General features: G+C 47.1%; 1 protein-coding gene across 1 annotated transcript in view; it reads left to right on the top strand.

Moving 5' to 3' along the window:
• The window catches only part of DEPDC1B (DEP domain containing 1B), an 81,620-nt gene that overhangs the window by 29,203 nt on the left and 26,220 nt on the right, over window positions 1–26,197 (top strand). The window contains exons 2-5 of the mRNA XM_040339685.1: window positions 1,178–1,443; window positions 3,292–3,427; window positions 18,558–18,685; window positions 24,772–24,902. Coding sequence (XP_040195619.1) covers window positions 1,178–1,443; window positions 3,292–3,427; window positions 18,558–18,685; window positions 24,772–24,902 — 661 coding nt within the window. The remainder of the gene's footprint in view (window positions 1–1,177; window positions 1,444–3,291; window positions 3,428–18,557; window positions 18,686–24,771; window positions 24,903–26,197) is intronic.

The raw sequence follows: 26,197 nt of genomic DNA, 5'->3' as shown, positions 1-26,197 counted from the left end.
TGGATTCATCCATCTGCACTGTGTTGCACGGATGGAGGAATTTGGATTTTTTTTTTCCTGTTCAGCTTGCAGGCTGAATGGGGGGGAAAAAAATCTGTGTATGACTAGCCTTAGGCCAGGGGTGCTCCAACCTGTAGCCTACAAAGCCCTCTGACTAGCAGCCTCAAGATCGATGCCAGCAGAAGAAAAGGACAGTGTATTATATAGTACATTACATCCTTCAATTTTGCAATGGGCATATTAACACTTATAAAAAGGGGTTATTGGGCTTCTTTCACACTGATCTGCAGGTGCCAAGCAGTGCACCCATGGGTTAGCTACACTGAGCCGTAGACGTCTATTGTATCCTGCAGGTTTGGTGTACTTTCTGAATGTAGGAGTTTTTTTTTTTGGTTCAGTGCAGCAAAGCCGCAGGTGCAGGTAAACCACAGCACATCCGTGTGAAAGTAGCCTTATAGGGGGCTCAGAGTAAGCGCTTGTTTAAATTTGTGGTTTGGGAGGTGGTAAAACCCAACGGTTCATTTTGGCCCGCGATCGGTTACCAAATCATTTAAAAGGGGCATTTTGCTCTTCAAATGCTAAGCACCCCTGCTTTAGGCCTTTTTGGATGTTTACATGTAAACCATGTGCATACAATGTTAAATGCACATATCTCATTGGAATATTTTTGTTAAAATTAATGGTCTGGTCAATGGGTGTCTATAAAGGAGCTCCATACACTTTCCTATTTTAATAGTATGATAGTTATTTTTGACAATCCAATTTTTTTACTTGAAAATTCTCCCTTTCATGTTGTGCGTTCTGCTTGTCTGCTATTCACCTTTTCCCTCAACTTCCTGGATTCCCTGCATGCTTTGCAGCTTCTCTTCTGCTGTTTACTTTCCATTTCTAAGGACTACATATCCCATGGTACCTTGCCTGCAAGCAGTGATTTCTGTGCAGACTCTGCCTCCTAAAACGCCTTCTCTCAGCATGTCTGTAGTTCAAAGGCAGGCTCTGTGAAATGTGACACAGTAGTCCCTATGGTCAGGTGGTATATCCCCTCCCACATGCCTGCAGGCCAGCCAGTGCGACAGTGCGATCTATGCAGGTTTCAAATCGACAGCTAGGTCTATGTGAAAGAGGCCTTTGTGCACTGTGAAAATGCCATTTAACATTCTGTATTGTTTTCTTTCAGTGGAATGAAACGATTGAGTTGTTCCGTGATGGAATGCCACAGAAGAGGCATCGCGTGCACTTTAAAATCTACGAGAAGTGTTTCACGGCCTCGGAAGCTGTAGACTGGCTGCATGAGCTGCTCCAGTGCAACCAGAATTTTGGACCACAAGTGACTCGAGATCAGACTATCCAGCTCTTAAATAAGTTCACAAAGAACCATGTTATAGAGGATGTGAAAGGCAGATGGGGGAAAGAGGACTTTGAAGAGAACAACAACCTTTACAGGTGAATTCTAATTAATTTGCATGCAAAAGTATTCCCATCTTCCTCTTATTGGCACTAAATGCTAATGTGACACCGATAAAGAACTGTATAGGTCAGAAGATTAAAGAAGTGCACCTGCATAACTATAAAGATCCTCTCTGCCCCCAAAACTGTCCTGTAAGTAGCAGACCTTAGATCAGAAATGCCCTCTTTGGATAACTGCAGCATATACTGTGGCTTCTCCATATTCCTCAAACTTGGGAGCCAAGGTTTTCCTGGGAGATGTACACTCTGTTATACTCTGTGTGGGGTGGGCTGGTGGAAGTCAGTGCTTGGTACACCAGTAAAGTTGCCTTCTTATATTGATAAATCTTTCCAAGATCTTTGAGCAAGTCACAAGGATCTGATGGATGGTAAATTCAATGTAGAGCTTGCATAGACCTTCATGAAGTGAAATCATATCCGTAATTTCCTAAAATATTCCATACACATCCACTACTTAATGCGGAACTCCACCCAGAAGGGGAATTCAGGCTTAAAGGGGTGTTCCAGTCATTTTTAATGTTTATTAAAAGTCAGCAGCTACAGAAAGTGTAGCTGCTGGCTTTTAATAAACATACAGTCGCCTGCTCCACGTTCCAGCGACGCGCTGACCGGGGCTCCGCCCGCCCCCCCCCCCCTCTCCGGCCGGCGTCTTCATTCTAAGTGTGGGCACCCAGCCAAGATTGCTTTTGGCTTCATGGCCGGGCACCCACTGCGCATGCGTGAGCAGCGCTGCCCCATCCGATTGGACAGGCGATCGCCTGGGACCTGTCACGTGTCCCAGGCGATCGCCCAAAGGGAGGGGCTGCCAAAAGGCGATATGACGTATCGCCTTAGCAGCCCCTCCGCAGAAGGAGGAAGTGGGACAGGAAGTCCCACTCCTCCTGAAGCCCCACTCCCCCCCCCCCCCCCCCCCCCCCCCCCCAAAAAAAAACATTACATGCCAAATGGGTGGAACTCCGCTTTAAGGCCTCCTTTCCTGCTTCTCTTTAACATTTGGCTTGTTTTTTGGGTGGGGGGGTTGGGTGGAAGAGGGCCCCTGGTTTTGACAGGTACCCACTTCTGCTCAGATCGCCTAGGCTATGCCAAGAAAAAGTGTACTTGGTCAGCAACAATTTTTAGGTAGGTGGTACCTCCACATGAATCGTAGGATCCAATGTTTCCCTGCAGAATCTTGCCCAAAGCATCACACTGCCTTTACCACCTTGCCTTGTTCCCATACTGCATGCTGGTGCCATCTCTTACCCAGGTAAGCGATACACATGAACCTGTTCATCCACATGATGTAAAAGAAAAAGATGTAAAAGAAAACGTGATTCATCAGACCAGGCCACCTTCTTCCTTTGCTCCGTGGTCCAGTTCTGATGATCACTTGAACATTGTAGGTGCTTTTGTCTGTGTATACGGGTCAGCATGGGCACCCTGACTGGTCTGCAGTTTAGCAGCCCCATACACAACAAACTGAGATTCCCATTTTTTTCTCTGCTTTCAACACATCAACTTCAGGGAGAACATGCTTACGTGCAGCCTGATATATCCCATCAACTTTTAGATGCCATTGTACCATGATGATCAATTTTATTCACTTAACCTGTCAGTGGTCAGATATTATTTTAATGTAGTTCAATGATTGTAGATGCCTCCAATCCACAGCTTATGCTTTATTTCTGTGTCTGATGGCATCTTGTAGATAACATAGCTTTTAACATGAGCCTCATGCTGGAGCCGAGTTGGACAGCTTGTGTCTAGTATTGCATGATGCTAAATGTGGCCCCTAATGCGTTCTATTTCCTTTTAGTTATGCTTACTCTTTGCCTTTCTTTGCAGGTTCCCACCAACTTCCCCACTTAAACCATACCCAAATAGACCCCCACAGAAAGTGGAGCCCCTTCCGTTCCCACGATGGAGTGATGAGGATGCTGTGACCTCCCGAAGTCATATTCCTGTGAAACCCCTAGTGATGGTCAGTTCTGTTTGGTGTTCGTCTTTTACTAAAACATTTTTTTATTTATTTTTTAGGGCACTTGGACAGTGCTGTTGTTTTATGATGTTTATTGTAATATGTTTTGGACAAGACTCCAATGCAACTCCATCTTTATCCTTATCACATAAAAGAGCAGTGCAAAGAGCAATGATTATGTGTTGGCACTATCAGTTTGCAAATTCACTAAACCATTTTCCAGGTACATCAAATCAAAAGGTGAAACCAGAGTAAAACGGGTGTCCACTGCCAACAGGCTGTGGAAAAGGACCCTCAATATTCTGTGTAGAAGGTCCACAAAGCTCATGCTCCCTGCTGATTTGGGAGTTGTAGCCACGACACGTGCAGGTGTGTTGGACTTCTGCAGAGAGACCACTGTTTCCTACAAGAAAGAAGCAAAAGTCTTTCTTTCTCTACAATATGCTTGCAAAAGACAAGACATTGCATACCCCCTTCTTTTCTTTTTTTTTTGATGCACCTTGAATATATTTAATGGAGCTAAACTTTGTCAGATATTTATTAACCACTTGAGATTTTACCCCCTGCATGATCAGGCCATTTTTTTGCTATTTGGCACTGCTATTTTAACTGGCAATTGCACGGTCATGCAACTCTGTACCCACATGAAATTGATCAAATTTTTTTCGCACAAATAGAGCTTTCTTCTGGTGGTTTTGGATCCTTACTGTGTTTTTTTTATTATTAAAACAAAAAAGACCAAACTATTAAAAAAAAAAAATAATAATACTAGAATAAAATCCAATTACTTCGCTATGTATGTAGCATATGTATGTATGCTATGTCAAATGTATTGAATAATGACCAGTTATGAATTTGTTTTTTGCAAACTGTTTTTGCAGTTCTTGTTGTGCTTTATATTTCCATTTTTAATTAACATGTGCTGAAGGTGGGACAGGCAAAGTTGGACACTCAGTGGCCCAGATTCAAGAAGCACTTGCGCCCGCGCAACCATAGGTTACGCAGCGCAAGTGCTTACTTGCTCCGGTGTAACGAGTGCTCCTGATTCAGGAACCTCGTTACACCGACTGCAGGCTAAAATCTGCGCGGCATAAGGCTCTTATGCCTCGCAGATTTTAGGCTGCATTCTTGCGGGGGCCGCTCCCATTGTGTATCAGCGTGTAGTATGCAAATTGCATACTACCACTGATTCACAAGCTTGCGCGGGCCCCACGCAAGCCAGGTACGGAGTTTCCGTACGGCTACTTTTAGCGCAAGGCTGCCCCTTCTAATAGTAGGGGCAGCCAATGCTAAAGTATAGCCGGCCTTCCCGCGCCGTGAAATTTGAATTTCACGGCGTTTGTGTAAGTGAAACGTGAATGGCGCTGGACGCCATTCACGTTCACTTAGAAGCAAATGACGTCCTTGCGACGTCATTTGCCGCAATGCACGTCGGGAAAGTTTCCCGACGGAGCATGCGCTGTACGCTCGGCGCGGGAGCGCGCCTAATTTAAATGATTCCCGGCGGGATCATTTAACTTGCGCGCGCTTACGCTGGGCAAATTTGCCGGCGCGCCCTCGCAATTCACGGAGCTACTGCTCCGTGAATCGAGGGCAGCGCAAAATATTTGTGGGGCGCAGGGCAAAATCGTTGCCCTGCTCCCCCGCAAATATCGCGCAATTCTACTTTAATCTGGGCCAGTGAGTTTAAGGTGCTATGGGCCAATACCACAGATTATGCGTACCTGGTTTTAGATGGTCACCTAATTTTGTGTATTCGCTATCCCCCCCCAGGTACAGAGACCGAGTTGTACATGGGTTATATGGTATCTAGTAATACTTCCATTACAGACCCTGGGAAAGACCAGAGCTTTTCCTTAAATAAGAACCATCTATGTTTCCTCACATCCTCCAAACACTGCAATCTGTCCTAGAAAATGAGTTGGCCATATTCTTCACATTCTAAGTATGAGGTGAGGAGTCTGGGTTTTCTGAGTACACATTTCCATGCTATGTTCTCTATGATGAGAAACGGATGCCCTGCTTCACCCGATGTATTATTTATCACCATCACACATAAGCATTTGCGGTAATCCACTTGTCCCCGATCCAAGCAAATGATTTTCTCCTATTGTATAATTTTCTAAATGTATTCTAATATGCCACCTGCTGCACTTTAATCTTCATGGTTGATATTCTATTATGCTAATATATTCCCAAATAACATAAGGGAGAAATGTTAATCAAACCTGTTTCCTCTCATCCCATGTAGCCGTCTCTTCAATATTCAAGCACTGGAGAAATGGCTGCACTAGCGGGTGGAATTTGTGTTTTGTAGTGTCAGGTGTTTGTTAAGGTGGTTTCTCAGTGATTGCCGGAGAAGCCAATCATTTATTGATTTGAGAATCTCTGTGGAATCTGAAATTTTGGACCTCTATGCTCCCAGTCCTTAGGTTCTTTTAGTAGACATTTGGAATATATTCACAAAAATTTACAAGGTCAAATGGGATATTGTCTGCTGTACAGTTGTCTGTTGTGCTGCACAGAAGGGGAACAGCTGATCTGCATGGCTTTCTATAGACATCAGGTGGCAGTAGGTGATCCAAGAAATCATCTATTGTTCAAAACCTCTTTCCATAGACATGCATGTTCAGATTAGCTAAAGGGGATGGCACACCTGAGACACACACTAGGGACTGGGGTATCTCAAAGTGGTCCCTGATTATCTGGGTTCATCCGTGCCAGAGATGTCCATCAGACACTCCTGGCACTGGCTTATGGAGGAGGGACCAGCATGCCCCCCCTTGGCACTGGCTTATGGAGGAGGGACCAGGATGGCCACCCTTGGCACTGGCTTGTCTTGGAGGGTAAACTCAGAGAGAGAGATGTAGCACTGGCTTTTCCTAGAAGAGAGAAACTAGATGGGCTACCCTGGCACTGACTTATCTTGGAGGTGAACTCTGGTAGAGACACCCTTGTCATTGGTTTATCTTGGAGGAGGCACCAGGGAAGATGCTAGCTTGTCTTGGAAGAGCGACCCACATAGACTCCCCTGGTGCTGGCTCCTTATGGAGGAAGGACCCATGATGGGACACCCCTGGCATTGGTGTATCAAGGGGGAGAGACCCAGGATAGATACCGCTGGCACTGTTTCTCTTGGAAGAGGAACCCAGATAGACTACTGTGGCACTGACTTATGTTGGAGGTAAACTGTAGTAGACCCCCCTGTCATTGCGTTATCTTTGAGGATGGACCAGGATAGACACCCCTGGCAATTTCTCCTCTTGGAGGAAAGACCCAGTAGCCACCCCTGGCATGGGCTCCTCATGGAAGAGGCACCAAGAAAGACGCTCCTGGCTTATCATGGAGGAAGGACCCGTGGTAGACATCTGTCATTAATGTATTGTGGGGGGGGGGGGACCCAGGATAGACACCCCTGGCTTATTTTGGAAGAGAAACCCAGACTCCCTTGGCACTGACTTATCTTGGAGGGGGAACTTGGTCACCCTTGTTGCTTGCTCCTCTTGGAGGAGGGACAGGATAGACGCCCCTGGCACTGACTTATCATGGAAGAGGGACCCAGATTGGACTTGCTTATCTTGGAGGGTGAGCTCAGATGGGCACCCCTGGCACTTGCTTATCTTGGATATGAAACAAGGGTGGACATCCCTGGTACTGGCTTATCTTGGACAGTGGAACTTTATAGACACCCCAGGCAATGATGCATCTCAGAGAGACCCTAAGACGATGCCAGAGTGGTTTATCTTAAAGTGGTTGTAAAGGCAGAAGATATTTAATCTTAATGCGTTCTATGCATTAAGATTAAAAGCCTTCTGTGTGCAGCAGCCCCCCCTAATACTTACTTGAGGCCCCTCTCAATCCAGCGATGTCCACTAGTGCCTCGGCCGTCCAGGACTCTCTCTCTCCTGATTGGCTGAGAAACAGCAGCAGCGCCATGTCCTGATGTGAGTTTATTGCTCTATTTATTTTTTGTGTCATCCGCAAAAACTAAGACTGAGCTATTTTATCCCGTTCTCTAAATCATTTATGAATGGATTGAATAGAATTTGGTCCCAACACAGAACCTTGGGGAACCCCACTTATCACTCCAGACCAGCCTGAGTATGTTTGTTATTTATCACCACCCTTTGGCCACATCCCTGTAACCAGTTATTTACCCAAATGCAAACCTTGGGGTTCAAAAACCTTGGGTAAATAACGGTTTGTAAAGTCTTGTTTTTTATTTATTTTTTTCTATTAAAATAACAATCAATTTAAACAGACAATCCCATTCATTCATAAAATCTAATCCAGATCTTCCCTGAGAAAGTTCAGCCAGTGAATGTCTTGAGAGGTCGGACTTGCCTACATTTCCATCCTGATCATCTTCTTTCAGTAATCGCCTTTATGAATGACCCATATACTGCCTAACAAAAACAAGTTCACTTCCGGCCATGTACGAGAGTCAAAGGGCACGTTTTCTAAACTCTTCTGGCTTGCAGGGATTCTTTGAGCTTTTGTAAAGACTCTGAATATACCTTTGGTAATTATTCTCCTTTTAATCTATTGAAAGAGAAGCAAATGTTTTATCCATTCGCCAGCTATATTCAAACATATGGAATATGTAAAAAGGGCTTGTTCACATGAATATTAATGTGTGAAGATTGGTATGGTCTTACCTTTGACAGCTGTGCACATTTCTGATCTAAAGTGTTTTTTTTTCCTTTTTTTTTTTTTTTTTTTATTGCTGCAGATACATAGCTGCACAAATACAAAAGTGTTAATCTAGAACTTGTATGAAAGGCCCACTTTAAGGGGGTAAAGTGGTTGTTAACCTCAGACATGAAAATGAACACAGCATATCCCTCTATAGTGTGTATTTGTCTCAATCCAGAGCACTAATGCCGCGTACACACGATCATTTTTCGGCATGAAAAAACGTTGTTTCTCTTTCGTTCATAGACGGACACAGCCTTCATTGACCTTAGGGTTATGCTTCTTCCTACCAGGAGATTTAGGCAGAATTCTACAGCACTTAAGGTGTTAAAAACTTTCCTTCATGCCGCTCCTCCCAGGGGGCGTGGCTCCCCCAGGCATAACCCCCACTCTGCTCTAGCAGCTTCAGTTTGTTTCTGCCTAACCGTCAGGAGAGTCAGGCTCTCTCTGGAGTCCTGGACTCTGGAGTTTTTCTTGCAATTTTCTTGCGATTTTTTTCTTGCGATTTTTCTCGCTTTTTATTATTTTGTTCCTGCATTTTTGAATCCTGCGATTCTTCTATCAACAGCCGACTGGGTGACAGGCTGGGTCCTCGACCCTTGTAGTCCCCCCAGGTTCGGCCTTCGAGCGTGTGCCGGCCCTCAGCTCAGCTTTGGGACGTCCACGACAGGCCCCATTGCTCCAGGGGCGGCCGGGGAACTTCGGTTCTAGGGCACACATATGACCGGTCTCTATGGCCTTGTCACAGTGTGTCTGGCCGACAGCCATGCCGTTTAGCGGACGTTGGTTCTGTCTGGGATACCTCCAGCCGGTAGTCGCAGGACAGGTAAGTAGTGACCCTTGCTCAGGTAAGTGATCTGGCTGGAATTTTCCCTGGGGAGGTCGACTGAGGGTTCGCCCTGCTTTCCTCTCTCCCTTATTCCTCTCCTTCCTTCCTTTTTGGGTAGCGGCTGTGAGGGGGATTTTTCTGGGGTCTCTTTATTATCACCGGGGCCTGTGTGTTAGCTGGGGCTGTGTGTGTTCACTGCAGGGGGCTGTAGTGTTCTCTGCGGGACTTGTGTGCTGTTTTACTATGCTGCTGTGGCTGCTGGCTGTCTGTTAAAAAAAAAAAAAAAAAAATTTGGAAAAGTGCGCCACGGCCGCCATTTTGCCGTAGTCGCGCCTTGTATATCTCGGCGGCCATTTTCTTGTGGTCCTTGGCAGTTTTTTTGCATTACGGCGGCCATCTTTAATTTTCGTTTGGCCTCGTGTGGCCGTTTTAGCGCTCAGAGAGACCGCGAATCTCTCCGTGGGGACTGTCAGCAGCGCAGCCGGCTTCTCAGCACATCATCAGGCTCCTCTCAGCGCGATGCACCAGGCGGGGTGGTGAGTTCCCTGGGGGCCCTCATGCTCAGAATAGAGCTAGAACAGCCGGGAGGTGACCGTGGGTGGTTCTCTGCTTAGCAGTTTGGGTAACTCGGTGGTGGGATGCCCTGGAGCCTGTACTAGGTACTATCCTCCCCACTAAGGCCTGAGTTAACCCTTGATGCCCCTCCCCCTGCCACTTCTGTTGAGGGAGTGTTATTTCTGAAGCAGCTAGTGCCTGGTTGGGGGGTAAAAAAGCGCCCCCTCCCTGAGCCTGCTTCGGGGGATGCCGCTGACATTATACTATGCCCGGCTATTGCGTCTGGTTCTGTGGTGTCAGTGGATGCGGGATATAAAAAACCCACGCGACCAAGGAATTTGTTGGAGCTCTTATTTTCTGCGGTTAGAGCTTATAGCTCAGTAACTAGACGGTTTGTGGTTTTGGCGGAGGTACCAGATGTACCGGTCCCTTTTGGGTTCCGCAAAAACGCAGCGCACTGCAACTGTGTTCCTTATTTGGACTTTTTATGTTACACCGCAGTGTATATATATATATATATATATATATATATATATATATATATATATATATATATATATATATATATATATATATATATATAATTTTTTTTTTTGCAGTCCCTGAATGCTTTGCGACCCCTTTGTAAGTAGGTGGGTCTCTCCTCCTGTGGACCCCCCGGTGTCCGGATGGAGCAAAGCCGCCACGTTGCCCGTGGAAGGGGCTCCTGCCTGTGGGTACCCCGCTGAGACCGGTCTTGACTCGGTCTCTGGTGTCACAGACTCTGACTAGAGGGCTGTAGCTCCTGCTGCAGGAGCTGGGGGCACAAGATGCTGCTGAGCCCTGTAAGGACCTAGCTGAACGTTTGGTTCGGGGTCTGTAGTTCGTCTGTGAGTCGGTCCTGGATGCGCTTCCCTTGCTTTCCAGGGCCTCCGCCTGTGTGGGGGTGTTTGCGCCGCCTCGTGTGGCTTACATGCTGGTCTTCGGACCGATCCTCAAAGGGTCCTTGGTGGACTCGCCCCTTTAGGGGTGGGCGGCTTTTTGGGCCTCCCGGGTTGGCACCCCTAGGGATGCCACGGGTGGTAAGAGCACGCTGCTTCCTCTGCTAGGAAGGGCAAGGAGCCTCGCCGTCGGCGAGGGCCCTCCTCTCCCGAGCGGTTCGTGCGCCCAGCACGGTGGGTATTCTGCAGGGTGCTAAGGCCCCCGCTGCGGGGCTGTGACGCGCCTGGCACCACGTGCCTTATGGGCCTGCGGACGGTATTGCTTCCGCATGTAGGTCTGCCCCCGCCCGTGTCGGGTGGGGGGCTGGCTTTGTGATTTTGCGGCTCGGTTGAGGCCTCTTCTTTCCGACCGTTGGCTTTGCGAGGTTTTCTCGCGGTGCAAGATAGATTTTCTCTCTTGGCTGCCTAACAGATTTTTTCCTCCGTCCTCTGGCTTCCTCCGGTTCGCTGGTTGGTTCTGTCCAGGATCTTCTGATCAGGGGAGTGATGGTGCCAGTTCCCTCAATGGAACGGTCTCAGGGGTAATACTCCAATCTGTTGGTAATCCCCATGGTGGACGGGGTCCGTCCAATCCTGGGCCTCAGGGCCCTCGTTGTTTTTTTGTAAAGTACAAAATTTCAGGATGGGAATTTTTTTCTGGCGTCCTTGGATGTCATGAACGCATACCTGCATGTTCCCATATGCTCTAAGCACCAGAGATTCTGGGCTTTGCGGTCAGGGAGGACCTTTTTCTTTTTGTGGCCCTCCCGCTCGACTTGGTGTAGACACCACAGGTTTTTACCGGGGTGCTCGTCCCGATACTGGCCCGGCTGTGTCAGCGGGGGTTTATCGTGGGGTGTCTGGGCGACATTCTCCTACGAGCTTCTGAGAACTCTGCATTTGTGGAGCCGTGTCTATCACGTGTCAGACTCTCCAGGAAGTTTGGCTGGCTTCTGTTTTTGTCCAGAAGTCAGTGTTGGTCCCGTCTGGGACTGGAATTCCTGGGACTAGTCCTGGATTCCGCCGGGGCGGGAGTTTGTTCTCCTAACGGAAAAATTTAAGACTCAGCAATCTGCTGGGCAGCAGTTGTCGACCTAGTGGTGGTCATCTCTGCGATTCTGCTTGAGGGTTCTGGATCTGACGGTGGCCTCTTTCGAGGCGGTTCCGTATGCCCAATTCCACGCCAGGGTGCTACTGGAGGACCTGTTGTCACGTGGGGACTAGCTTCCGTCATCTCTGGATTACCAGGTTCGGATGAGTCATCTAGTCCCTGGTGTGGTGGCTGATGTTTTCCGGTGCTTCGGGCCGGGAAGTCGTTTCGGCCAAGCCACTGGACAGTGGTCGCGACGGATGCCAGCCTCTCCGGTTGTGGGAGGGGTTTTTGGGGCACCCAGTCAGCCCTGGGGTGCTGGACTCAGGTGGCGACCCACCTACCAATCATTGTTCTGAATTACCTGGTGGTCCCTGGATCTACAGGGCCGACCATTCGGGACCCTGTCCGTCAACGCTGTGGCGTACGTCGACCATCAGGGAGGCACACAGAGCTCTGTTGCAGCGACGAGGGTCGCGCACATACTTTGGTGGGCCGAAGGGTCCGTTCCGGCTCTATTGGCCGTGTACATTCCGGGAGTACGGAATTGGCAAGCCGACTCCTAAGTCGGATTGTGCTTGACCACGGAGAGTGGTCTCTCCACCCGTAGGGGTTTTTCAGTATATGTGCCGAAAGTGGGGCACTCCAGGCGTGGTCCTTCTAGTGTCCCGCCTCAACCGGAAGGTGCCATGTTTTTGGCCAGGGCACGGGTCCCGTGGGCTGACGCGTCAGGCGCGTTGGTGGCTCCTTGGGGTCGCTATCGCCTGCTTTACACCTTCCCTCCTCGGTAGCTTCTTCCTCGCCTGCTGCGCAGAGTGGAAGCCGAGGGTATTATCAATCCGGATTGCCCCAGATTGGCCGCGTCGCTCCTGGTACGCGGACCTGGTGCGTCTGGTGGCTGACGCCCCCTAGCATTTTCCCCTGGGGGTTGATCTTCTGTTACAGGGTCCGATCTTCCACCCTGTTTTTACAGCCACTGGCTTAGCGACGTGGCTGTTGAGAGCCTGGGGCTGAAGGCCCGAGGCCTATTGGGCTCGGTGGTCTCGACCGTGCTGCCGGCACGGTAGTCTACCTCACGTAGGATTTCCAACTGTACGTAAGGCGAGAGCCTGATCCACTCCCTGCTGTAAAAAACAGCAGAATCCTGGATACCACGTACGTACGTACGTACGTACGTACGTACGTACGTACGTACGTACGTACGTACGTACGTACGTGGTATCCAGGATTCTGCTGTTTTTTACAGCAGGGAGTGGATCAGGCTCTCGCCTTACGTACAGTTGGAAATCAGTTTTCTGCTCTGGCTGTTATTTTCAATGAGCCTTGGCGTCGCACTCCTTGGTGCGTACGTCTGTTCTGGGGGTCTGGCATATGGCCCCTCCACTACCCCCATGGGACTTGTATTTAGTCCTTTTGGTTCTTCTGGATGCTCCCTTTGTGGACATTCGGGAGGTTTTTTGTTGACTGTCACGAGACGGGAGCAGGTTTAGCTCAAGTGCTAGAGTACCTGCCCTTCAGGCATTTGACTCTGGGTTCTAGCCCAGGAAGGTCTGCGTTGTCACGTGGCCTTGGCTCGTCGTGGGAATTTCCACTGTGATTTTTTTCTGGTAGCAATTACCTCGATCAGACTAGTGTTTGTCTGAACTGGAGGCCTTGTCTTGCATGGCTCCCTGCTTGGTCATCCATAAGGATGAGGTGGTGCTGCGGCGCAGCCGTCTTTTCTCCCCAAGGTGGTTTCGGCTTTTCACGTTGGTGTGGACATTGTTCTTCCATCCTTATGTCCTTGGCCGAAATGGAGGGAGGTGGCCACTTTTACATCCTCTGGATGTGATTCGGGCCCTACGTATGTACTTATCTGCTACGATTCCATTCCGGAAGTCGGTCTCACTGTTCGTGTCGCTGGCTGGTTCTACCAGGGGGCCTGGTAGTCTCGTCGGCCACCTTTTTCCGGGGTGGATCCGACGGATTGTGCTTCAGGCCTATGCCCTGAAGGGGCAGGCGCCTCCCTTTTGGGTTACGGCGCATTCGACCAGGGCGATCGGGGCCTCTTGGGCTTTCTGGCATCATGCCTGTGTTACAGGGGTGTATGGCAGCCACCTGGTCGTCGTTCCACACTTTTTCTAAGTCTTAAAGGTGGATGTGAGTGCATCTTCTGATGCCTCCTTCAGCCGCAGGGTGTTACAGGCGGCAGTTTACGGTTGGAGTTCCTCCGTTGAGTGACTCCGGTTTTGTTTGGGGTGTAACCTGTTTTTGCTGTGTTATTTTCCCACCCCTCGAATTTTTTTGACACTGCTTGGGGACGTCCCTAAGGTCAATGAAGGCTGTGTCCGTCTATGAACGAAAGAGAAAAAAGGATTTTTGTACTCACCGTAAAATCCATTTCTCTGAGTTCATAGACGGACACAGCACCCACCCCTCCTTGGTTTGTACTGCTTGTTACGAACTGAAGCTGCTAGAGCAGAGTGGGGGTTATGCCTGGGGGAGCCACGCCCCCTGGGAGGAGCGGCATGAAGGAAAGTTTTTAACACCTTAAGTGCTGTAGAATTCTGCCTAAATCTCCTGGTAGGAAGAAGCATAACCCTAAGGTCAATGAAGGCTGTGTCCGTCTATGAACTCAGAGAAATGGATTTTACGGTGAGTACAAAAATCCTTTTTTTTCAAAAACGTCATTTAAAATGATCGTGTGTGGGCTACACATCATTTTTCTGGTTCTGAAAAACGACAAAATAAAAATTCGAACATGCTGCATTTTTTTAACGTCGTTTTAAACTATTTCGTTTTTCGGGTTGTAAAAAATGATCGTGTGTGGGCTAAAACGACGTAAAAAATCCACGCATGCTCAGAAGCAAGTTATGAGACGGAAGCGCTCGTTCTGGTAAAACTACCATTAGTAATGGAGTAAGCACATTCATCACGCTGTAACAGATAGAAAAGCGCGAATCGTCTTTTACTAACATGGAATCAGCCCAAAGGCGAATGGAACTTGCCCTTTAACCACTTCCCGCCCGGCCTATGGCCGATTTACGTCCGGGAAGTGGTTATGAAATCCTGACAGAACGTCCTGCAGGATTTCATGCCGCGCGCGCCCGTGGGGGCGCGCATCGCGGCGATCGGTGATGCGGGGTGTCAGTCTGACACCCTGCATCTCCGATCTCGGTAAAGAGCCTCCGGCGGAGACTCTTTACCACGTGATCATCACGGCTGATCACGATGTAAACAGGAAGAGCCGTTGATGGCTCTTCCTCACTCGCGTCTGACAGACGCGAGTAGAGGAGAGCCGATCGGCGGCTCTCCTGACAGAGGGGGTTCGCGCTGATTGTTTATCAGCGCAGCCCCCCCTCGGATCGCCACACTGGACCACCAGGGATGCCCACCCTGGAGCACCAGGGTGGGCAAAAAAAAAAAAAAAGTCTAAAAAATAAATAAAAAAAAAAGCATTCAAAAAAAGAAAAAATATGCCAATCAGTGCCCACAAATGGGCACTGACTGGCAACCTGGCAAAATCAGTGCTGCCCCACAGTGTCAGTGCCACCCCAGTGTCCATCAGTGCCACCCCAGTGTCCATCAGTGCCACCCCACAGTGCCCATCCATGCCCAGTGCCCACCTATCAGTGCCCATCTGTGCCACCCATAAGTATCCATCAGTGCCCATCTGTGCCGCCCATCAGTGCCGCCTATGTGTGCCCATCAGTGCCGCCTATGTGTGCCCATCAGTGCCGCATACCAGCGCCGCCAATCAGTGCCACCTCATCTGTGCCCGTCAGTACTACCTCATCGATGTCCATCAGTGCCATCTCATCGGTGCCCATTAGTGCCGCCATATCAGTGCCCGTAATTGAAAGAGAAAACTTATTTACAAAAAAATTAACAGAAAAAAATAAAAAAAAAATTTTTTTCCAAATTTTCAGCCTTTTTTTAGTTGTTGCGCAAAAAAAAAAAAATCACAGAGGTGATCAAATACCACCAAAAGAAAGCTCTATTTGTGGGGAAAAAAGGACGCCAATTTTGTTTGGGTACAATGTAGCATGACCGCGCAATTGCCATTCAAATTGCGACAGTGCTGAAAGCTGAAAATTGGCTTGGGCGGGAAGCTGCGTAAGTGCCTGGTATGGAAGTGGTTAAAGTGCCATTGTACGTCACCGCGATTTGCTAGATAATTTTTTTAAAAACGATGGTGTGTAGGCAACATCGTTTTAATGATGAAGTTGGGAAAACATCGTTTTTTGGACATGCTGAAAAACGATCGTGTGTACGCGGCATAAGTGTAATTTCTTCCTGCTGCCTCATTCCTCTATCCTCTAGTCTATTCTGCCATGTTCTCCATACATAAAAAGGTGACGACGGCTGACTGACAGCCTCTGCGCTCTTGCTGTGTGCTAAGAGGGGGGGGGGGGGTGTGTGTGCGGTGTCCCTTTTTTACATCCAATCAGCTTTCAGAGATCTCTCTGAGCTCCGCAGAGTGTAACTTCAGTTCTCCCTTTCCCTTTTTTTTTTTTTGACCACTCCGACGAGCTTTATAAATTCTGGATTTTGAACGGATGTAGAGAAGAGAATACAGCAGATAAACCGGTACAATTTGTGTAGGAAATTTTGGTTAATCTGTGTCACCTGAGGTAAGTCACATCACTGGGTATAGGTAAGGGTTTTTCAACCACTTTAAAGTGGTTCTAAAGGCTCAAGTTTTTTTTTCCCTCATGCATTCTATGCCGCGGCTCTGTGAATGAACGAACTGAGCCTCTGCTCAGGAGCCCCCATTGCATGCTGCTTGGAGGGAGGGGCCAGGAGTGCTGCTGAGAGACCCAAGGAGGAGGGTCAGGGCTGCTCTGTGCAAAACCACTACACAGAGCAGGAGAGTATAACGTGTAATTTTTTATCTATCATCAGGGTGGATTTGATTTAAATCGCTAGTAAAAAGGATTGATTTAAATCAACTCATTTTTTTTAAATCATTTTTAAAGAGCAACAGTCATCTCTGTCACACAGCGGCTCCTCCTGACCTGCTGTTGACTCACTGACACTCCCATTCACTTAAATGGGACAGCTGATGATGCGGCAGTGACACAACAAGGTGAGGGACGTGGCGGCAGCAGGTGAGTGTATACCCGCTAACAGTCGCTGCCATGATGGATCTGAAATGACAGTTGCTCTTTAACTGTAAGGACTCGTTCTTGCTGGTAGTTAGAATCTTTAATATCGGTGCAGTGCATGTTATCTCAGCTTGCAGAACTTGGATTCAATGAATTGATTTACCAAAAATGTAAATATTACATATAAAGAGTATAAAGCCTCATGCTACATAACTAAGCTCAATGTGATGCTGAATAAACTATATTATTAATGTATCCTAAATAGAAAATCTATACTCCAAAAGCATTTTATTGAATTTTTTGCGAAAAATCAAACGCAAAAAAAATTTTTTTTTTACATAAAAATACAAAAATAAGGTGTGTTGTGTGTGTGTTTTTTTTTTTTTTTTTTTGAGATTTTAATATTACTTTTAAGGATGAGTGAGACCAGTACTGTGCAGAAAACTCTTGCCAACCACAAACGCTATATACATATCGCACTTGTGTATATACAAGTGGAACCTTGGATTGCGAGCATAATCCGTTCCAGGAGAATGCTCGTAATCCAAAGCACTCGCATATCAAAGCGAGATTCTCCATAGAGGTCAATAGAAGCAAAAAATATTTTGTTCCGCATTGACTTCTATGGCATGCAATACCGCATGTGGCCAGAGGTAGGGGGCGCCAGAGAGACTCAGAAATACTCGGAAAGTCTCAGGGACAGCTCGGCTGAACTCGGAAAGGCTCGGGAATGGAGTATTTCTGAATGGCTCGGCTCCGGCGCCCCCCCCACCTCTGGCCAAATGCGGTACTGCACACCGCTGTGGCTTGAGTCCTGCTCGTTTTGCGAGACAACACTCGTAAACTGAGTCAGGATTTAAAAATAAATGCTCGTATTGCGAAACGCTCGTTAAATGCATTGCTCACAATCCGAGGTTTCACTGTACCAGTGTGTTGTATCTTGTGTATATGCTGTTCCTGGTTTGTCATGGACTTTTTTTTTAGTCTGCGTCATGTTATTTCTGCTTCTATCAATGCCACTTTCAGTGTAATTTAGGTACCGTATTTATGGGCGTATACCGCGCACTTTTTTGCCCTGAAAATCATATACGCCGATACCCGCTTTCCCGCGCCGAGTTTTGAACACTGCGCTGTCACACCGAGCGCAGCACACCCGGGCACAGTCGGGCAGTCTCGGCCCCTTTCGCGCCCTGGACGTACAGGACGCCAGCGCGGGCAGCCGAGCATTGCCGACAACACACGAGCGCACTGCGCTCACGCCGGCGCAGCACCCAAACTCGGCGCGGGGAGGACGTCGCAGAAGGACGCCGGACCCGCCGAGGCCGCCGATGGACACCGCGCAAGACACCAAAACTGTAAGTACAAAAAAAACTTTTTTTCCCACAGGATTCGGGTCAACTTTGGGGGTGCGCGGTATACGCGGGAGCGCGTTATACCGCGATAAATGCGGTATATAAGAAATGATACATGAGTGTTTAATAAATACATTACAGAAACACATAATACTTTTTATATTGTCTTTAAAAATGTTTATAATAAAACCTTAGCCGATTTACTCCAAGAGCGGCAGTTTTTCATTCAAGCCAAGCTCCGTTGACTTTGACCACCTTAAGCGGCTGTCCATCTCCACGATTAAAAAATGTAAACAACCGACTTTTGGTGTACTGATGCCTATGCCTTTGCTAACTTGTGCTGTACCTGTTGTAAGCTCCGCCCATCGTACAGATGAATGTAGCGCCATTGACAATCTGTGTAGCTCACATGTTCTGCCTATATAAGAACCCCCAAAGATAATTAAATATCTATTTTGTTTGTGCGAATGGACTGTGATAGTAATTGGGTATATTCATCCCAATCTGTATTGTGTAAAATATGTTAAAACAATGTGTGAATTATCCTGTTTTTTGGTTTTCCCAAGAACTCTGAGATGTGGTATAAACGTCATAGTATCGCAATAGGAGAGGTACCTACATGTCGACTGCTTCATCGCAGAGATTTAACAGCAGCAAACATTGAAGAAATATGGAAATCCAAGACACTGTCATGGTAATTTTATGTCCTATTCATTATTACAAACTTACACATTACTTTTGTAGTCTGATCAGATGAAAGTCGCCAAAGCCCCTGTGTGGTATGACATTGGCAGTAGATTCTGTAAAATGCCATAGGATAAAAACGGACAGGTGATCAATTTTCATCCGATCTTTCCAAAGAGAAGAACAGGGCTCTGACAGGTCTGTCTTGGCACAGTGAGCAGAGACGGACCTGTCATCCGCTTGCTCAGCAGGAATTGGTGAATCAGATTCCCCCCCCCCCCCCCGCTGAGCAAAGCAGAGTCCGCCAGGCGGGTCCGTACGTGTGCAAGGACACCAAGTGTGTGTGTGTGTGTGTGTGTGTGTGTGTGTGTGTGTGTGTGTGTGTGTGTGAATCATCCATGTGGATTGAGTTTAAGTTCAAAGTCTGACAATACATACCGCAAAGTAGGTTGTTCATATGTCCAGGTTCCCCATGGTCTGGCAGCGTAGAATCCCTGCCAATTCTTTCATACTCCCACCACCGGCGTCTCAATGGCCAACGCCCTCAAGCGTATGACGTGGCTGTGATGGAAGTACTGGGCATGCGAGAACTGTCAACGTTTTAAGTGATATACTGTGTGTGTGTGTGTGTAAATGTTCAATCGTGAAGCCAGCACCTTTTATGGGGAGAGTACATGCTTGCCAACTAAATATAACCCCCCTAATAAAGAGAAGTCAACAGAGCTTTTAATTGGGCACCCAGCCAGATAGAGAAACTTCTCAGGCTCTCCAGCTGGCAGATGATTGGGAATGGTTCTCGGACATCACCCAATAAGATATAACTGGTTTTCTGCTCACCAGACTGTGGCACTCAAGGTCATTCCAACCAGCTATATGAGCATATTTAAAATTAATTTAAATTGTCCGTCACATTAACAACTGACTGACTGTTGGCAGGTTTCCCTACTGACAGCTGAATGTAAAAAAAAAAAAAATGGCAGCAATAAAAAATAAAGGGGGGGGGGGGGGGGAACAGCGTGGGGTCCCATCCTTCTAGCCTTACCAGGCCCTTTGGGTTTGTTATAGATTTTAGGGGGAACCCCATGTCCAACCCCCCCCCCCCCCCAAAAAAAGTGTGGGGTCCCCCTTAAAATCTATACCAGACCCTTATCTGTGCATGCAGTATGGCAAGTCAGGGGGAGGGACAAGTGAGCGCCCCCCTCCTGAACCATAGGCCACATTCCCTCAACATGGGGAGGTCTGTAAGGGACTTATCAGAATCTTGATGTGAAGGAGTATAGGGTACATTCACCAAAAAAAGTGTTTAAAATAAATACAATTCCTTCATTACCAAAAAAAAAAAATGCTCCCGAAGTAAATCTAGCGTCAATCACGAAGAACACCACCTCCGACTCAAGAAAAAGAAAATAGGGTACGCACCTGACGAAGGCTCCCGCCGTCTAACCGTTCTTAAATCACTAAGGGGCAGGGCCACCCGATGTCGCCAGGTGATAGCATATACCAGTCTATGACCAGTTGATGAAGTCACATGGGGCGAGGTCGTTTGGCGATGTCAGGTGGCTCCACCCCTTAGTTCTTTAAGAACTGTCAGACAGTGGTATCCTTGGGCTGATGAGGACCCCCTCCCTCAGACCCTCACAACCACCGGCCAAGGTTGTGGAGAAGAGGCATTTGTCCCCATCAACGTGGGGACTAGGTGCTTTGGCGGGCATGTGACCTGGTATGGTTCAGGAGGAAGGTGCGCATAAGGGTCTGTTATGGGTTTTGGGTCATTGGACAAGTCGTTTAAATTAATAATAAACTAATTCATAAACTAAAGAAAACAATTTTTTTTCTGTTCTGCACATGTCTAGCGACTTTATAGAGCACAAACAATCACATTGGTCAAATGTTTTATCCAAAGTGGATTTCATTCAGAGCTAGTGAAGGCGGCGTCTCGCAAAGATTTTTACACTACTAATAATCTTAATTCTTCTTTTGTTGTAATTTCATTATTAATCTATTTTAGTACCAATGGAGCATTGGTTGTTCCTACACAAGACATGGCCTAAAACAACTTACTGGGGTTGATTTACTAAAACTGGAAAGTGCAAATTCTGGCGCATGGTAGCTGCTGTCAATCAACCCAGCATGGCCAGGTGCCTCTCACCAAGGTACAGATGTTCTGCAAGGTGGAGCAGCAGATATGCCAACTGTCTACTCCAGCATGGATGGACTTTTTTTGTGCTGTAGAGCAGCACTTCCTCCTTTGACGCCTAGGTGAGAAGGACATTGCACACATGTATGCAGATGTGCTAAAGGGTTCTGCCTTTCCTTTAGAGCACAGTGGTTACCTTTCAGCACATCTGTGCACATGCACAAAGATAGCAGAATGAAGAAGGTCCAGGACTTCTTTTCTCTGCACATATGCTCAGATGTAGGCGAATGCACAGCTGTGCAGTAGGGGGTGGGGGGGGGGGCCGCAGCACAGAGCATCCCCGTTTATGGTTGAGCAGCGGGGGCGTGTCAGGACAACAAGTCATTGGAGGAGGGTACATAACTAGAGAACGGACCATGGTGTGGTTAGTGTTATTTTTTTTTAATAGGAAAGCAAGGGGACTTCACATAAAGTAAGCAGTACAAAGAACATTATACTTTCTCATACAAGTACATGGTACAGCAGGCACATACCTGGAATATGAAGTGTTGGGGTAACACACTCTTTAAGACCCATCTCCCTGTTACTTGTAAACGCTTAGAATGCCTAGTCTACAGCTGTCTGAGCCAACACCCCACAGTTAATAACTATTTGGAACCCTTTCTATCTGACTGTTGTCTGTAATAATACTCCACAGAATCTGCCCTTTAAACCTCACCAAGAACTAACTACCAGAACCAATGTTCTCTACTCTACTCGTACTTTTACACTGTTCTGCTGCCTTTGATACAGTTGACAGTTATCCTCAAACTCCACTTTTTTTTTTTTCTTTAAAAAAAATAAAAATAAAAAAAAACACACAAAACAAACACAAAAAAAAGAAAAAAATAGAAAAAAACTAAGACATAAAACCGAAAAAAACAAACAAAAAAAAAAACCACAAACACAAAAAAAAAAAAAATTATTCGCCGTCTGACCCCTCCCCCCCCACCCGCCTCCTAGCCTCTCCGCCCCAAACTAATCCTTCCCTATTTCAGGAGAGTAATATATCCACCCTGCCCATATATCCTTAAATTTGTCCTGTTGGTCCTTGACCGTGTGTACCCATCTCTCTGCCTCCATTATCCTCTCTACCTCGATTTTCCATTCCCCTATATTGGACTTTAGGTTGTTTCCAGTATCTAGGTATCAGTGCCTTCGCTGCATTTAATAGGTGTGGTGTGACACTTCTTTTATAGAACTTCATGCATGATGATGGCATTCCATGAAACAGAAAATGCAATGGGGATTGCTCAATAGGTCTTAATGTCAGTTTTTTTTTTTTATCCACGGAGAGATCTCCTGCCAGAATCTCCTGATCTTGGGACGCTGCCACCATATATGAAGAAATGACCCTCTTTGATTGCACCCCCTCCAGCAGTTGGCATTCATTAATGGGTAGATCTGAGCCAAACGGGTCGGTGTATGGTACCATCTAGTCAGAAACTTATACGACATCTCCTGTATATATGAACTTATTGAGGACCGGTGTGTTATTTCCATCAACCTATTTAATTGTTCTGCTGTAAATTTAAGGCCCAGCCTCAAACTCCACTTACTCGGCCTCCAAGGTCCTCCCCCTGTTCTCGGCACACCTTCAGCTGCCCTCTTTCCATAGGCGTCCCCCAAGGCTCTGTCCTTGGGCTCCTTCTATTCTCGATCATCTTTACCTCCTCCCTGGATCAGTTGATTATCTCTCACATTTTCCAGTACCATCGCTCTGCAGATGACACCCAAATCGATCTCTCCTCCACTCACCCCCTTATGTCTGCTCACACATCAGTAACTTACTAGCTTGACATATCGGCATGTATGTTGCAACACTTCCTCCAAGCCAAACATCCATTCACTGTCCTACCTTCATCTCCCCAACATTTTCCAAAATTCGACCCTTTCTAAAATATCGCAAAACTTCTAATGTGCTCACTTATCTCCCACCTCAACATTTGCTACTCCCTATTTGTTGGCCTACCTCTACACAAGCTATTCCCCTTTCAGTCTACTATAAATGCTGCTATCGGACGCCTCCACTTATTCAACTGCTTAGTATCCACCAATCCTTTCTGACGATCCCTCCACTGTTTTCAACTCGCACAATACATACATTTCAAAATTCCAATTACAGCATACAAACCCATCCTCGCTGCCCCAACCTATATCACCAACCACATCCCAGAATATCACCCAAACATCCTCTTCGCACCTCCCAAGACCTTCTGCTCACTAGCACAAAGCCCCCTCCCTCTTTTCCCCACTCACCACCTACCATGCTCATCTCTAGGATTTCTACAGAGCAGGAGACTCAAACTGGCGGCCCTCCAGATGTTACGAAACTACAAGTCCCATCATGCCCCTGCCTGGCAGGCCCGGATTTACTCCCTTTGCCGCCCCAAGGCCGGGTCCTTCAATGCCACCCTCCGCCTGCGCAGTACAGGGGGGAGATTATCCGCCAGGGGACTTTTTCGGCAACACACAAAGAAGGAGGGGGGGGGGGTTTCTGACGAATATGACATTGAGAGGTGGGGGGTGCTGCTGCCGCCGAAAATTGCATTGAGAAGCGGGGGGGTGGGGGGGCTGACATTGAGCATTGGGGGGGGGCTGACAAAATGACATTGAGAACCGGAGGGGGGTTGCTGCTGCCGAAAATTACATTGAGAGCCATCTCGCCTCCTCTTCCCTCTGTTTTCTCTTGTCTCACCATCCGTGACATGACAGGGGGGAACTCCGGAAATGAAAGTGAAAGTGTCCTCTCCTCTCAGCCGCAGTGCCACCCCTGCACCCACTGCCGCCCCGAGGCCTGGCCTTGTTGGCCTTGTCTGGAATCCGGCCCTGCCTGTGGGAGTCATGCTTGTAACTGTCAGCCTGGTAATGCTCATGGGACTTGCAGCCAGTTTGAGACCCCTGCTCCAGGGCCTCTACATCCTATGAAACTCCCGGCCCCAATCTATCCAGCTATCTCCTATTCTGCCAGCCTTTAGGCAATCTCTGAAAACTGGAGCAGGTGTATGAGCTACTACCTCCTGTGCAATGCTTGGTGCCTCGAGAACACCACACTCGGTCTCACAAAGTCTCTGTAAACCTCCATGTAAGCCATGCAAAAAGGGAGGAAGGCTGGTGCCATGGAAGTCGGCTAAAACATTGTTTTATTATAGCATGCGAGCAACACTCAAAAAAGCCATGTGTTTTGGCCATCAGGCCTTAATCATGGTTTATGATTAATCCAAATGATTAATCAAAATAAAGTCCAAATGTGCTAAAAAAATCATTTAGTCTTTGTTCTTCTGATTCCAGTATACCCTGTGCAAGGATTAAACAGAATTCACCTCCTCCAAGATTATACAATGGCTGCTCACCTACACTGGGCAATCGTTTAAATGTCATTTTCAATGATGGTTTTGTGTATTATTATTATTATTATTATTATTATTATTATTATTATTATTATTATTATATATATATTTTTTTTTTTCACATTTATTACAGAAAGGGATGTTTAAATATAAAATATACAGTTTAAACTTGACACTTTTAATTATAGTGTAGTTAAAAGTTGGCTGCGTTGGCGTACTTTAGCCTATTAGATTTATACTACAGTAATTTTGGGTGAGCGCAAAAGTGGTTTGTTTAATAAAAAAATGTAATATTTCAAGTGAAAGCACAGGCTGTTTTTTATTCTATAAGCAGGGACTATGTGACTAATGCCAGGACAGCGACTATTTAATTCCTAACGGAACCAGGCTACTTTGGCGTTAATCTCCAGCGCTGATGATCTCATAGCGATTTACACTAGTGAATTGTTCATTTTGCCATTCGTGACTCGAATATCCTTTGTTTGGTTTTATACTGCAAGTTTTTCTTTGTTCTGGTAACCCCTTTGTGCTGCTGGATTTTTAATGTATTACCTTTTTCCTGTCATACAGTTTACAGAAGATAATGGGTCTTGATTCTCTGAATGATGTGATGGATACAAAGCAGGCAAAGGGAAAGCACATAATGCACAATATATACAATGTCAACAAACAGGGGATTGTGGTAATGGATGACCGATCGAGTAAGTATTCTCTTCCTTTCCCTCTAAAACATCTGAGGTTGAATCTGGGTTGCCCGGTCTGATTGTGTGTAGCCATCTTTAGCGTTGCACAATCCTTAAGCCTTGAACACACAATCGGATTTTTTGCAGACAAAGCCTCGACTTTTTTCCGAAGGGCGTTGGCCAAAAAATTGTCTTGCACACAATTGTCGGCCAACAAACCCGAGCGTAATTAGATACTACGTTGTTTTTCAGCTCTTTAGCGCCACCCTTTGGGCACCTTATGCTAATGTTGTGTTTGGTGAGCATTGCTTCCGAGCATGCGTTTTTGGACTTTTGTCCGACGAAAAATCCAACAGACCGTTGTTCGGAAAATTTTAAAGCCTGCCATCCAACATTTATCTGCGGAAAATCTGATAACAATTGTCCGATGGAGCATACAAACGGCCGGATTTTCCGCCAACAGGATTTTCGCGACACAATTCCCATTGGAATATCCGATCGTGTGTATGAGGCTTTAGGCTACTTTCAAACAGAGGCATTTTTCAGGCATTTAATTACTAGAAATGGCACCTGAAAAAACGCCTCCCCAGTGTGAAAGCCTGAGTGCTTTCACACTGGAGCGGTGCGCTTGTTGGATGTTAGACCCCTTTCACACTGGGGAGTTTTTCAGGCAGTACAGCGCTAAAAATAGCGCTGCTATACCCCCTGAAAAACTCCTGCCCAGCTACCTCAATGTGAAAGCCGGAGGGCTTTCACACTGAGGCGATGCGCTGGCAGGAGAGAAACAAATCTCTTGCTAGCAGCATCTTTGGAGCGGTGAGAGGAGCTTTATGTATACCGCTCCTTCCCATTTAAAACAATGGGAAACCGCGGCAATACCGCCCGCAATGCGCCCATGCAGAGGCGCAATGCGGGCGGTATTAACCCTTTATCGGCCGCTAACGGGGGTTAATACTGCACCGCTAGCGGCCGAATCCTGTCGCAAAACCGACGGTACAGCGCCGCTATTCCGCCACCGCCCCAGTGTGAAAGGGGCCTTAGAGAAAGTCCTGCAAGCAGCATCTTTGGGGCGGTTTGGGAGCGCTGTATACACCGCTCCTCCACCACCCCTGCCAACTGAAATGAATGGGCAGCTTTTTGGCAGTGCCGCAACAGGTGCTTTTAATCCTTTCTTTGGCTGCCAATGGGGGTTAAAAGTGCCCCGCTAGCGGCCGAAAAGAGCAGCTAAAACGATGATAAAGCGCTGCTAAAACTAGTGGCGCTTTATAGCTAATTCCAGGGGTGCTTTCACTGTGCTATTTGGCAGTTAATTC

This window comes from Rana temporaria, chromosome 1 (genome assembly GCF_905171775.1).
Source record: "Rana temporaria chromosome 1, aRanTem1.1, whole genome shotgun sequence".
Lineage (NCBI taxonomy): Eukaryota > Metazoa > Chordata > Amphibia > Anura > Ranidae > Rana > Rana temporaria.
Note: the sequence above shows the minus strand (reverse complement) of the source record. Positions and strands in the feature narration are given on the sequence as shown.